Source organism: Papio anubis, chromosome 18, assembly GCF_008728515.1.
Source record: "Papio anubis isolate 15944 chromosome 18, Panubis1.0, whole genome shotgun sequence".
NCBI lineage: Eukaryota > Metazoa > Chordata > Mammalia > Primates > Cercopithecidae > Papio > Papio anubis.
This window is the reverse complement of record NC_044993.1, coordinates 69,372,356-69,387,216: the sequence shown is the minus strand read 5'-3', so window position 1 is coordinate 69,387,216 and position 14,861 is coordinate 69,372,356. Positions and strand designations below refer to the sequence as shown.

Sequence of the window (14,861 nt, the reverse complement as noted above, 5' to 3'; positions counted from 1 at the left end):
GCCAGGCTCCACATGAGCCTGAGAGATCCTTTAAAATTGTTAAGTACAGGCCAGATGCGGTGGCTCACACCTGTAATCCCAGCACTTTGGGAGGCTGACGCAGGTGGATCACCTGAGGTCAGGAATTTGAGACCAGCCTAAGCAACATGATGAAACCCCATCTCTACCAAAAAAATAAAAAATAAAATACAAAAAATTAGCTGGGCGTGGTGATGCACACCTGTGGTTCCAGCTACTCAGAGGCTGAGGCAGGAGAATCACTTGAGCCCAGGAGGTGGAAGTTGCAGTGAGCTGGGATCGTGCCACTGCACTCCAGCCTGGGCCACAGGGTGAGACTCCATCTTAGGAACAAAAAGCAAATGCAACCCTGTCTCTCCTGCTCCTGATCCTCCAGTGGCTCCTGCCCGGCGATGGGCTGTGCTTCCTCCCTGGCTGACATCTATCATACAATAAAGGGTGAAATGCTTCATGATGAGTAACTCCTGGTTACTGGATATATTCAAATACAGAGTTGCCTCCTCCTCATCCAGGCCACTTGGAGATCAGAGCACTGTTGACTTTAGTAGCATCTCCTGGCCCCCTTGTAGATTCCAGTCTAGGCTTGGGAGAGCCAGGAGGACCTCTTGAACAACGGCTATCATCAGAAAGCTTCTGCACTTCACTTATCCTCTCCCCCAGCCATACCCGGCTTCACATTTTCTCCTCCTCTTTTGTAGTCAATGCAGACCCTGCAGGACTTGCTCACTGATCTTCATGCACTCCAGGTCACCATCAAAGCCCTTAGGAAGGAAGTGGACATGCTAAAGAACATGCTTGACAAGGTAGGCCCTCCCCGTCATCCTCCATGCCAGCTGCGTCGCTCAGGCCTCTGGGGGTTGGAGCAATGAGGAAAATCTAGGAAGCTTACTCTTAGGCCAACAGTGCAACTGTGAGGGCGTGCTCACGTGGCCCCTCCAGTTGGCCAGTGCCACTGACTTCTCTGTGACCCCTCCGTGCTTTCTTTTCTTTCTTTTTTTTTTTTTTTTTTTTTTTTTTTTGAGACGGAGTCTCGCTCTGTCACCCAGGCTGGAGTGCTGTGGCCGGGTCTCAGCTCACTGCAAGCTCCGCCTCCCGGGTTCCCGCCATTCTCCTGCCTCAGCCTCCCGAGTAGCTGGGACTACAGGCGCCCGCCACCTCGCCCAGCTAGTTTTTTGTATTTTTTTAGTAGAGACGGGGTTTCACCGTGTTAGCCAGGATGGTCTCGATCTCCTGACCTCGTGATCCGCCCGTCTCGGCCTCCCAAAGTGCTGGGATTACAGGCTTGAGCCACCGCGCCCGGCTCTTTTTTTTTTTTAAGATGGAATCTCACTCTGTTGCCCAGGCTAGAGTGCAATAGCGTGATCTCGGCTCACTGCAACCTCCGCCTCCTGGGTTCAAGTGATTCTCCTGCCTCCTCTACCCGAGTAGCTGGGATTACAGGCACACACCACCATACCTGGCTAATTTTTGTATTTTTAGTAGAGACAGGGGTTCACCATGTTGGCCAGGCTGGTCTCGAACTTCTGACCTCGTGATCCACCCACCTCAGACTCCCAAAGTGCTGGGATTACTGGTGTGAGCCACCACACCCGGCTGACCACTCCATGCTTTCTACCCCACTGTGTTAAAACGTTAGTTATAAGTGACAGAAGTCAAGTTCATCCTGGATTAGGCAAAATAAGGGATTTATTGTCTCATTTACTAAAAGGTCCAGGGACGGCCAGATCTAGGTACTCATGCAATACTGACATCTCTCAGTGAAGCTTTCCTCCCAGTTGGCTTCATTCTCAGGCAGGCGCTCCCCAAGTCTTGGCAACACCAGACTTATATTCCAGCAACTTAGCAAAAAGAAAACCTCTTCCCCTTCTGGAAAGCTCTGTCCACATGGAAAGTGGAATAATCATAATAGTGCAGGCATACATACAAGCTCCTTCTGTAGCCAAAAACCATCAGCCGAGTATGTTCTAACACCCTACCATGCATGGAAGTCCCTGAGCCATGAGGCAGCTGTCCCTGTCACAACTGATGAGTCACAGCTGGGGTTGGAAGCCAGGTCTCCACACCCCCAGGTTTAACAACTTCCCCCAAATAGTGTAATTTTCTGTACTGTCCCGGCTTCACAGATCAGGGCCTGTATTTGCTCATCGTGGCAACTGTGGGAGCTTCAGTCATGGGCTGGATGGCTCCCATCTAAGCAGACAGAGCGCTAGAGTTGCATCATGAGCTACTCCAAAGGGCCCCTTAGACAATGCTGTTAGAAAAACAGTGCCTTCTCGGCCGGGCCTGGTGTCTCACGCCTGTCATCCCAGCACTTTGGGAGGCCGAGGCAGGCGGATCACCTGAGTTCAGGAGTTTGAGACCAGCCTGGCCAACATGGTGAAACCCCTGTCTCAACTAAAAATACAAAAATTAGCTGGATATGGTTGCGGGCACCTTTAACACCAGCTACTTGGGAGGCTGAGGTATGAGAATCACTTGAACCCAGAAGGCGGAGATTGTAGTGAGCCAAGATTGTGCCACTGCACTCCATCCTGGGTGACAGAGCAAGACTCTGTCTCAAAAAAAAAAAAGGGTGGGGGGAGCCGGGCGTGGTGGCTCACACCTATAATCCCAGCATTTTGGGAGGCCGAGGTGGGCGGATCACAAGGTCAGGAGATCGAGACCATCCTGGCTAACACGGCGAAACCCCATCTCTACTAAAAATACAAAAAATTAGCCAGGCATGGTGGTGCGTGCCTGTAGTCCCAGCTACTCGGAGGCTGAGGCAGGAGAATGGCATGAACCCAGGAGGCGGAGCTTGCAGTGAGCCGAGATCGCGCCACTGCACTCCAGCCTGGGCAACAAAGCGAGACTCTGTCTCAAAAAAAAAAAAAGAAAAGAAAAGAAAAACAATGCCTTATTGGCCTGTCTCTTGGAGGTGTTTTTTTGTTTTGTTTTGTTTTGTTTTGTTTTTTTATGAGATGGAGTCTTGTTCTGTCACCCAGGCTGGAGTGCAGTGGCATGATCTCAGCTCACTGCAACATCTGCCTCCCGGGTTCAAGCGATTCTCCTGCCTCAGCCTCCTGAGCAGCTGTGATTACAGGTGCGAGCCACCACGCCTGGCTAATTTTTGTATTTGTAGTGGAGACAGGGGCTTCACCACATTGGTCTGGCTGGTCTTGAACTCCTGAACTCGTGATCCACCCCCCCTCAGCCTACCAAAGTTCTGGAATTACAGGCGTGAGCCACTGTGCCTGGCCCTCTTGGAGATTCTTAATGTGCTTTTGCTCATTCAACACTCTGGGAAGTCCTGCAATACAGAAACCTGTTGAAATGCTATTTATTTATTTATGAGATAAAGTCTCACTCTGTTGCCCAGGCTGGAGTGCAATGGCACGATCTCAGCTCACTGCAACCTCTGCCTCCTGGGTTCAAGTGATTCTCCTGCCTCAGCCTCCCGATAGCTGGGATTACAGGCTCATGCCATCAGGCCCAGCTAATTTTTCTCTTTTTCCTAGAGGCGGTGTTTCACCATGTTGGCCAGGCTGCTCTCGAACTCCTGACCTCAAGTGATCCACCCACCCTTTTTTTTTTTTTTTTTTTTTTGGAGACGGAGTCCCGCTGTGTCCCCCAGGCTGGAGTGCAGTGGCCGGATCTCAGCTCACTGCAAGCTCCGCCTCCCGGGTTCCCGCCATTCTCCTGCCTCAGCCTCCCGAGTAGCTGGGACTACAGGCGCCCGCCACCTCGCCCGGCTAGTTTTTTTGTATTTTAGTAGAGACGGGGTTTCACCGTGTCAGCCAGGATGGTCTCGATCTCCTGACCTCGTGATCCGCCCGTCTCGGCCTCCCAAAGTGCTGGGATTACAGGCTTGAGCCACCGCGCCCGGCCTATTTTTTGTATTTTTAGTAGAGACGGGGTTTCACCGTGGTCTCGATCTCCTGACCTTGTGATCCGCCCGCCTCGGCCTCCCAAAGTGCTGGGATTACAGACGTGAACCACCGCGCCCGGCCAATCCACCCACCTTGACCTCTCAAAGTGCTGGGATTACAGACATGAGACACTGTGCCTGGCCTGACATGCTTTTAAGCCCAGCATTTCCCAAACTTGTTTGCCCATGAAGCCCTTTCCCACTCCCTGGGAAGCACTGGGTTTGGAACCTGTTCTTCCTTCTCAAGCTCTTAGTCACCTAGAGCTGCGGGAAAAGGCAGGGGTGGGACAGAACCTGGACCCCCAGTCCATAGACTCAGTTCCTTTGACAGGTACACCCAGAAAGAATGGATATCTTCGCTGAAGACTTCAAAATACAGAACCGGAAGATGATCGCACTGCAGCGGGAAGTGGTGAGGCCCACTCCTCCCATGTCCTGGGTGCTGAGGGTAGGGAGGGTCAAGAAGGAGAACGCAGCCTGGAAAGGTTTCTTTGCAGGTGTGGGGGGCACTGCCCCCTCCAGGCTCACACCCTTCATTTTCTACCCCTACCCTGCAGGCTTCTCTCCAGAATAAGTTTCAAACCATCCCCAAAACCGAGGACATGGTGCTCTGGAGTGGCCTCCATGAGGCCATGTTCGCTTCGGTGAGTGAGAAAGGAAGGGGAGGTTAGCAGGAAGCTGAGGAGCGGGCGGGCGGCTGAGAGTGGGAGGTGGGGATGGAAGCCAGCCGAGCCCGTCGGCCCCCTCTTCTGCAGGAAATTGGTTCATCACAGCTGGACCTCTGGCAGTCCATGGATCAGCTCCCAGAGGCTGCCCTGGCCCAGACCACCGAGTACCTTGAAGCTACTCGTGCCATCCAGGTCTCTGAGCCTGTCCAAAACCCCCAGCTGCTGCAGACTGTCTGGCATTACGAGGTCCCAGAGCTCCTCCCGGAGGACTCATCATCTGCCCAAGCAGTTTCTCTCAGCAGTGCCCAGGAGCCAGCGCAGCCTCCGGCCCTCACACCTGAGTCCACACCTGGGCGCGCAACTGCATTTGCACCTGGGCCTGCACCTGGGACTGAACCTGTGCCAGGGCCAGAGCTGGGGCTGGAGCTGGAGCCTGTGCCTGCCCTGGGGCCTGTCCCAGGGCCCACTGTGACACCTGGGTCCTTGCCAGCACCTTGGCCTATGCTTGGACCTGCGCCTGCCCCAGGTGCCCAGCCTCCACCACCAGGAGGCTGGCCTGCATTCCCAAGACGCTGGCCTCTTCCCCAAGGCTGGCCCAGGATGGGCTCTTGGCCTTTGTGGGACTTAGGTGTCCTGCGGCCAACTCAGCCTCAACCCTCCAGGGCCCCACCACCAGCCACCGAGTTTGCCTCAGCGTGGCCTCAACCACTCCAGCCATATCAGTCTCGCCAGGGAGAAGACCTCCAGCTCACAGCTATTCAAGAAAAGGGGGAGGAAAATGATGTCCCCAGCCTGAGGGGCCTCCAGGAGAGGGCCCGCAAGGATGGGGCCCCCAAGGATAGAACTCGCAAGGATGGGGTTCCCAAAGATAGAGGCGGCAAGGATGTGGACCCCAAGGATAGAGGTGGCAAGGATGGAGCCCCCAAGGATAGAGGTGGCAAGGATGGGGCCCCCAAGGATAGAGGTGGCAAGGATGGGGCCCCCAAGGATAGAGCTCACAAGGATGAGGTCCCCAAAGATAGAGGTGGCAAGGACGGGGCCCCCAAGGATAGAGTTGGCAAGGAGGGGGACCCGAAGGAAGCACAGCTTAAGGCTCCCCGGTCTGCCTTTCACCGGCTGAAAACCACTGCTGCCATTGCCGCTGCCGCTGCCGCAGCCTATGCAGCCGCCGCATCCTCCGCTGCGCAGACAGCCAAGGTTGCTGCCAAGTTGGTCAAGGACTCCCCAGCCACCAAAATGGCCACCATTGCAACAGACACGGCTGCAGCTGGGCCCCTAGGGGTCTTTGCAGATGTCCTGGGTGCAGGGCCTTCCCGGGGAGCCACAGAATCCCAGGCCTTGGGCGATGATTCCGAAATCTACTACGAAATCCTCTCTCCCTCCTACTCTGCTGCCAGCATCAGTCCCGATACAGCCCTGTCCCAGGCCATGGTGGCTGCCAAGCAGGCCACAAGCCCTGAAGACAAGAAGAGGGCTGTCAGGTATTCCATGAGCCACATGGCCCAGATACCTGTCAAACACGACTCCCTGAAAGAAGAGTTTGCCCAGCTGTCCTTCAACCTGAACCAGCGCTTGAGTTATCTAGGTAGGCCTGGTCTGGCCCTGGGAAGGGCAAAAGGGAGTGGGGCTCTCCCTGCAGCCTTTGAGAAGTACCTCCTGTCCTTCATCGGGCTCCACCAACAAAATCTACATTCCACCATTAGCCATTCATTCCTTTGCCTTAAGCATTTGGCTCTTACGAGTCTATTCTTTTCTCTTGAATGTACAGTGAGGTCTTATCGTAGGGCAAGGAGGCTGTTAGGGTCTAAAGTTGGCAATTGAGGAAAATGGCATGCCAAAATTAGTCTCCAAAACTCTTGTGGCCAGGCGTGGTGGCTCATGCCTGTAATCCCAGCACTTTGGGAGGCTGAGGTGGGCGGATCACCTGAGACCATGAGTTCAAGATGAGCCTGACCAACATGGAGAAACCCCGTCTCTACTAAAAATACAAAATTTCCCGGGCATGGTGGCACATGCCTTTAACCCCAGCTACTCGGGAGGCTGAGGCAGGAGAATCACTTGAACCTGGGAGGCAGAGGTTGCAGTGAGCCAAGATCGCGCCACTGCACTCCAGCCTGGGTGACAGCACGAGACTCCGTCTCAAAAAATAAATTAGAAAATAATAAGTAAATAAATAAATAAATAAATAAAAAGGTAACACCAGCTGAAAGGCCCAGTACGTTTCCACTGGGCAGTGCTGCCTGAGATGCTCCATAAGAGAAGCAGCTGGAGCCCAGCAGAAACATCTTCCTCCATCCAAGTCCTCAGCAGCCACCCTGTCCTCTGCTTTCAGCCAATATGGGAGGCTCTGCCAGCCTTGGGACAACAGTGGACATGTTGCAAGAAAAGATTAGCAGCCTCCAGAAATCCAAGCTCAAGGTTAGTGTCTCTGGCAAAGGGCTTTTGAGGCAATTATGGCTCGAGGTGAGATGACAGAAGACTCTTTGCCTCCGCCACCCTCCCAGGTGCAGCTGCGTTCTGTAGCAAAAAAGGCTGGGGGGAATTGAGCTGGCCACGAAGGCAGCTGCTGCCTTGCAAAGCGGACCCACTGGTGCGGGGGGCCCGGCAGGGGCTGCACGGTTCTCCTGTGTCTCAGGTGGCTGTTCAGATGGCAGGTGGGGCCAGTGCGGTGGCTCACACCTGTAATCCCAACGCTTTAGGAGGCTGTGGCAGGCAGATCACTTGAGCTCAGGAGTTCAAGACCTGCCTGGGCAACATAGTGAGATCCCTTCTCTACAAAAAAATACAAAAATTATCCAGGCATGGTGGTGTGTGGCTATAGTCCCAACTACTCAGGAGGCTGAGGTGTGAGGATCACTTGAGCCTAGGAGGTGGAGGCTGCAATGAGCCAAGATCATGCCACTGCACTCTAGCCTGGGTGACAGAGCAAGGCCCTGTCTAAAAAAAAAAAAAAAAAAAGCCAGGCGCGGTGGCTCAAGCCTGTAATCCCAGCACTTTGGGAGGCCGAGGCGGGTGGATCACGAGGTCAGGAGATCGAGACCATCCTGGCTAACATGGTGAAACCCCGTCTCTACTAAAAATACAAAAAACTAGCCGGGCGAGGTGGCGGGCGCCTGTAGTCCCAGCTACTCGGAGGCTGAGGCAGGAGAATGGCGTGAACCTGGGAGGCGGAGCTTGCAGTGAGCCGAGATCGCGCCACCGCACTCCAGCCTGGGCGACACAGCGAGACTCCATCTCAAAAAAAAAAAAAAAAAAAAAAAAGGGCAGGTAGAAGGCACCCTGGTCTGATACCTTCTTTTTTTTTCTTTTTTTTTTTTTTGAGATGGAATCTCGCTTTGTCGTCCAGGCCAAAGTGCAGTGGCGGAATCTCAGCTCACTGCAACCTCTGCCTCCTGGGTTCAAGCGATTATCCTGCCTCAGCCTCCTGAGTAGCTGGGATTGCAGGGGCCCACCACTACACCCGGCTAATTTTTGTATTTTTTGTAGAGACTGGTTTTGCCATGTTGGGCAGGCTGGTCTCGAACTCCTGACCTCAGTTGATCCACCCACCTCGGCCTCTCAAAGTGCTGGGATTACAGGCATGAGCCACTGTGCCCAGCCTGGCCTGGTACATTCTTCTTGGCCTCAACCCTCCCTCAGGCCCCTTCCCGGCCATGGTAACCTCAGAAGCAGAGGCCTGGGGTGTCTGTGTCTCCCCCTTTTAGGAGGAAGAACTTGAGATAATTTGGGGCAACCAAATACAGGCAATGAAGGATCGCTACGTGACTTTGGACAAGGCAGTGGAGAAGCTGGAGATTCGCGTGGATGAGTTCAAGGTTAGGAGGCCTGGGGGGCTGGGAAAGGGCTGGCAAGGGGAGAATTCCTCATCCAGACCTTCCGACCCTTCCCAAAGGTTCTGCACGAGGTGGGGATGCACTTGAGGCTGGGAAGCGGTGAGACTTTACTGGCATTTTACTGTGTGTAAATTATACTTCAATGAAAAGCAAACGAATCCCACCACCACCCCCCATCCATATAAACAGAAGGGCCTGGACACTGTTTGTCTTTTTGACCACTGTGTCACCTGCCCCTGGAAGGGCAGGGGTAGCGAAGGCCCCATCACATATGCTGAGTGACTCAATGAATGATTAAGAGAACTTCTTGTGCCAACTGTTATGTTCTTACATTTCCCTGAGCCAAGTGGTAGAAATATTTACTGACATTTTGGGCTGGGTGATAAAAATTTAAAAATGATAATAAAAAAAAATATTTAGGCTGGGTGCGGTGGCTCACATCTGTAATCACAGCACTTTGGGAAGCTGAAGTGGGAGGATCACTTGAGACCAGGAGTTTGAGAAAGTCAGGGTAACACAGGGAAACCCCATCTCTAGAAAAATAAACAAATTAGCTGGGACTGGGCACGGTGGCTGACGCCTGTAATCCCAGCACTTTCGGAGGCTGAGGCGGGTGGATCACTAGAGGTCAGGAGTTTGAGACTAGCCTGGCCAACATGGTGAAACCCCGTCTCTTCTAAAAAAACACAAAATTAGGCCAGGCGCAGTAGCTCACACCTATAATCCCAGCACTTTGGGAGGCTGAGGCGGGCAGATCATCTGAGGTTGGGAGTTCAAGACCAGCCTGACCAACATGGAGAAACCCTGTCTTTACTAAAAATACAAAATTAGCCAGGCATGGTGGCACATGCCTGTAATCCCAGTTACTCGGGAGGCCGAGGCAGGAGAATCGCTTGAACTGGGGAGGCAGAGGTTGCGGTGAGCCCAGATCATGCCATTGAACTCCAGTCTGGGTAACAAGAACAAAACTCTGTCTAAAAAATATATAATAATAATACAACATTAGCCGAGTGTAGTGGCACACACCTGTAATCCCAGCTACTTGGGAGGATGAGGCAGGAGAATCGCTTGAACCCGGGAGGCAGAGGTTGCAGTGAGCCGAGATTGCGCCATTGCACCCCAGCCTGGGCAACAGAGTGAGACTCTCTCAAAAAACAAACAAACAAAAACTAGCTGGATGTGGTGGCTCATACCTGTAATCCTAGTGCTTTGGGTGCAGTGACTCACACCTGTAATGAAGGAGGATTGCTTGAGGCCAGGAGTTCAAGACTTGGCCAACAGAAGAAAACTCTGTCTCTACAAAAAAAAAAATTATAAAATTAGCCAGGTGTGGTGGCACATGCCTGTAGCTGGGAGGCTGAGGGGGGAGGATTGCTTCAGTGTGGGAGGTTGAGGCTGCAGTGAGCTATGACTGCATCACTGACTCCAGCCTGGGTGACACAGAAAGACCCTGTCTCAAAAAAAGAAAACAAAGCAAAAAGCAAAAAACTCACCAAGGGCTGGGAGTAGTGGCTCACACCTGTAATCCCAGCACTTTGGGAGGCCGAGGCAGGCGGATCACCTGAGGTCAGGAGTTCGAGACCAGCCTGGCCAACATGGTGAAATCCCGACTCAACTAAAAATACAAAAATTAGCTAGGCAGGGTGGTGAGAGCCTGTAATCCCAGCTACTCAGTTGGCTGAGGCAGGAGAATCACTTGAACCTGGGAGGCGGAGGTTGCAGTGAGCCAAGAATGCGCCATTACACTCCAGCCTGGGCGACAAGAGCGAGACTCGGTCTCAAAAAATAAATGAATAAACAGCAACCCACCAAGGTTGTTTCCATGAAGTCTTCCAAGTCAGGGGGCTGTTGCTGGGATGCACTGGGGTGTGCTAGGGGAAAAGGGACCAAGGAGACCCATGGCGTATGGCTGCCCCTAAGGTCGGCACACTGTAATCAGGCTGGGACCCACTTGAGGCAGCCTCGAATGGAAAAGAACTCATTAAAGGGGAACCAATTCACAGCCTGTGAAGTGGGGGTGGACAGGAGGGTTGGCTGTCTCTGGAGATGCTGGGCCGAGTGTGGGTGGACTGCACGCAGGAGTACGTGCTCAGACTGTGCACCACTGGCCAGGAACCAGGTTTCCTGCCAACACTGCTCTTCAGAGAGGCCCAGGCCACCACGTCCTGGGGTCATCTTGGTGCCCTTTCTCCATAGAGCTGGAGCCAATTCCATTCAGCATGTCCAGCGTGCACCCAGCATGGGGGTAAGCGGGGACTGCAGTGTCTGCCTGTGTGTCCATAGCTGTCACTTGTTAGAAAGACTCTGAAGCTGATGAAGGCCTGCCAAGTGTGCCAAAACAGAGCACGTCCCTGGTCCCAGGACCCTTGTCCCAGCTTCCTGGCTCTTGTGCTATCAAGATTTCATTGCTGGCCAGGCGCGGTGGCTCACGCCATAATCCTAGCACTTTGGAAGGGTGAAGCGGGCGGATCACCTGAGGTCAGGAGTTCAAGACCAACCTGGCCAACATGATGAAAACCCATCTCTACTAAAAATACAAAAAAATTAGTTGGGCGTGGTTGCAGGCACCTGTAATCCCAGCTACTTGGGAGGCTGAGGCAAGAGAAGTGCTTGAACCCAGGAGGCGGAGGTTTCAGTGAGCTGAGATTGCGCCATTGCACTCCAGCCTGGGCAACAAGAGCGAGACTCCATCTTGGGAAAAATCTCAGCACTTTGGGAGGCCAAGGCAGGAGGATGCCTTGAGGCCAGGACTTCAGGACCAGCCTGGACAACATGGCAAGGCCCCATTGCTAAAAAAAATAAAAAGATTAGCCAGATGTGGCAGCATATGCCTGTAGTCCCAGCTACTAGGAAGGCTGAGGCAGGAGAATCACTTGAACCCAGGAGGTGGAGGTTGCAGTGAGCTGAGATCATACCACTGCATTCCAGGCTGGGTGACAGAGTGAGACTCTGTCTCAAAAACTAAACTAAACTAAAATAAAATCTTACGATTTTGAACCACACAAATGGTTTGTATTACCAATAGTTAAAGAAGAAAAAAAAATGTAGAACTAGTGTAGGAATAGGCAGATCAATAGGCCAAGAAGGCTGGGCACGGTGGATCCCACTTGTAATTCTAGCACTTTGGGAGGCCGACATGGGTGGATCACTTGAGGTCAGGAGTTTGAGACAAGCCTGGTCAACATGGCGAAACCCTGTCTCTACTGAAAATACAAAAAAAATTAGCTGGGCATGGTGGCACATGCCTATAATCCTAGTTATTTGGGAGGCTGAGGCAGGAGAATTGCTTGAGCCCAGGAGGCAGAGGGTGCAGTGAGCCAAGATCATACCACTGCACTCCAGCCTGGGTGAGAGAGAGAGACTCCATCTCAAAAAAAAAAAAAGAAAAAGAAAAAGAAAACGAAAAAAGGCCAAGAAGACCAGATGTAAGATTGCAAGAACTTAGCATATGACCACTAGAGGAAGGATGGATTACTCCGCAACTCGTGTTAGGAAAACCATTTCGAGGAATAACAGTAACTCTTAGGTCCGATAGCAATCCTCTAGATGACAAATGCAGGATGGGAGCGAGATCTCATGACTGTGTCTCTGTCTTGCTCTCTACCATGTGACTTACATGTAAGACTTAGGTTTCCCAGTGTCGCCTGGGGTCTTGCTCTGTCACCCAGACTGGAGTGCAGTGGCCTAATCACAGCTCACTGCAGCCTTGAGCTCCTAGGCTCAAGTGATCCTCCCACCTTGGCCTCCTGAGTAGCTGGGACTACAGGTGCATGCCACCATGCCTGGCTAATTTTTTTTTTTTTTTTTTGAGATGGAGTCTTGCTCTGTTGCCCAGGCTGGAGTGCAGTGGCACAATCTCGGCTCACTGTAACCTTCACTTCCTGGGTTCAAGTGATTCTTCTGCCTCAGCCTCCTGAGCAGCTGGGACTACATGCGTGCGCCACCATGCCTAGTTAATTTTTGTGGGTTTTTTGTTTGTTTTTGTTTTTGTTTGAGATGGAGTTTCACTCTGTTGCCCAGGCTGGAGTGCAATGGTGCAATCTCAGCTCACTGCAACCTCCGCCTCCCGGGTTCAAGCGATTCTCCTGCCTCAGCCTCCCAAGTAGCTGGGATGACAGGCGTGTGCCACCACACTCGTCTAATTTTTTATTTTGAGTAGAGACAGGGTTTCACCATGTTGGCCAGGCTGGTCTCGAACTCCTGACCTCAGGTGATTTGCCCACCTCGGCCTCCCAAAGTGCTGGGATTACAGGCGTGAGCCACTGCGCCCTGCCAAATTTGTGTATTTTTAGTAGAAATGGGGTTTCACCATAATGGCCAGGCTGGTCTCGAACTCCTGACCTCAAGTGATCCGCCCACCTCAGCCTCCCAAAGTGCTGGGATTACAGGCATTAGCCACTGTGCCCAGCCAAAATAACAAGATTATAAAACATGAATATAGCCTGGCATGGTGGCCTGCACCTGTATTCCCAGCTACCGGGGAGGCTGAGGTGGAAAGATCACTGGAGCTTGGGAGGTGGAAGTTGCAGTGAGCCGAGCTCACACCACTGCATTCCAGCCTAGGTGACAGACAGAGACCCTGTCTCAAAAAATAAAAATAAAAATAAAAAGCATAAATATGGCCAGGTTTGATGTCTCCTGTAATCCCAGCACTTTGGGAGGCTGAGGTGGGAGGATCCTTTGAGCCTAGGAGTTCCAGACCAGCCTGAGGCAACATGGTGAGACAGACCCCTGCCTCTGCAAAAAAAAAAAAAAAAAAAGCCAGGTGGGTGGTGTCACCTGCAGTCCCAGCTCCTCCGGAAGCTGAGGCAGGAGGCTTGCTTGAGCCTGGGAGGTTGTGATCTGTGAGCTGTGATCATGCCACTTTACTCCAGCCTGAGTGACAGAGCAAGAGCCTGCCTCAAAAAATAAAAATAAAAATAAATTAAAATAAAGAGGAGGAAACAAGAGACTCCAGCAGAGAAACTAGCCCAAGCCTGCTGGGCTGGGAGGTGGCCTGGTGTGCGTGCGGTTCAGAGCCCAGGCTTGGGAATAGACGTTTCCTGGGTTTGAATCCTGATTCTGCCACCTGCTGGTTGGATCAGTTCCCTGCGGTTGCTGCGGCCAGTCACTCTCAGGGGTTCTGGAGGCGGGAATTCTGAAATCAAGGTGTCATAGACTGTGTTCCACCTGAAGGCTCTAGAGGAGCCTCCTCGCCTCTCCCAGCTTCTGGTGGCTCAAGGTGTCCCTTGGCTTTGGAGCAACTTGGATGGAGGCTGGGGCCATTATTCTAAGTGAAGCAACTCAGGAGTGGAAAGCAAAGACTGCACGTTCTCACTTCTTTTTTTTTTTTTTTTTTTGAGACGGAGTCTCGCTCTGTCGCCCAGGCTAGAGTGCAGTGGCCGGATCTCAGCTCACTGCAAGCTCCGCCTCCCGGGTTCACGCCATTCTCCGGCCTCAGCCTCCCGAGTAGCTGGGACTACAGACGCCCGCCACCTCGCCCGGCTAGTTTTTTGTATTTCTTAATAGAGACGGGGTTTCACCATGTTAGCCAGGATGGTCTCGATCTCCTGACCTCGTGATCCGCCCGTCTCGGCCTCCCAAAGTGCTGGGATTACAGGCTTGAGCCACCGCGCCCGGCCACGTTCTCACTTCTAAGTGAGCTAAGCCATGGGTATGCAAAGACAGACAGAGCGGGATAATGGACACAGGAGACTCCAGATAATAGAGAGAGGGGGAAGGATAGAAAACTACATATTGGAGCCAGGCACGGTGTCTCACACCTGTAATCCCAGCAGTTTGGGAGGCTGAGGCAGGCAAATCATTTGAGGTCAGGAGTTCGAGACCAGCCTGGCCAACATGGTGAAACCCCGTCTCTACTAAAAATACAAAAATTAGCCAGGCATGGTGTTGGGTGCCAGTGACCCCAACTACTCAGGAGGCTGAGGTGGGATAATCTCTTTTTTTGTTCTTTTTTTTTTTTTTTGAGACGGAGTCTCACTCTGTCGCCCAGGCTGGAGTGCAGTGGTGCGATCTTGGCTCACTGCAAGCTCCGCCTCCCAGGTTCATGCCATTCTCCTGCCTCAGCCTCCCAAGTAGCTGGGACTACAGGTGCCTGCCACCATGTCCGGCTAAATTTTTGTATTATTTTTTTTTGGTAGAGACAGGGTTTCACCGTGTTAGCCAGGGTGATCTTGATCTCCTGATCTCGTGATCCACCCACCTCAGCCTCCCAAAGTGCTGGGATTACAGGCGTGAACCACCGCGCTGGGCCAAGTGGGAGGATCTCTTGAACCCTGGAGGCGGAGGTTGCAGTGAGCCGAGATGGTGCCACTGCACTCCAGCCTGGGTGACAGAGCAGATTCTGTAAAAAACAAACAAATAAACAAAAAAACAAGTTAAAGATACCCATTCACTTCTGTTGACACCCCAGTGGCCACACTAAGCCATAAGGGA

At 52.6% G+C, this 14,861-nt stretch overlaps 1 protein-coding gene across 4 annotated transcripts in view; it reads left to right on the top strand.

Moving 5' to 3' along the window:
* The window catches only part of C18H16orf96 (chromosome 18 C16orf96 homolog), a 44,740-nt gene that overhangs the window by 14,864 nt on the left and 15,015 nt on the right, over positions 1-14,861 (top strand). For all 4 annotated transcript variants that reach the window (XM_031658512.1, XM_021931715.2, XM_031658513.1 and 1 more), the window contains exons 2-7: positions 717-821; positions 4,257-4,337; positions 4,483-4,569; positions 4,681-6,178; positions 6,926-7,011; positions 8,298-8,408. In XM_031658512.1, coding sequence (XP_031514372.1) covers positions 717-821; positions 4,257-4,337; positions 4,483-4,569; positions 4,681-6,178; positions 6,926-7,011; positions 8,298-8,408 — 1,968 coding nt within the window. The remainder of the gene's footprint in view (positions 1-716; positions 822-4,256; positions 4,338-4,482; positions 4,570-4,680; positions 6,179-6,925; positions 7,012-8,297; positions 8,409-14,861) is intronic.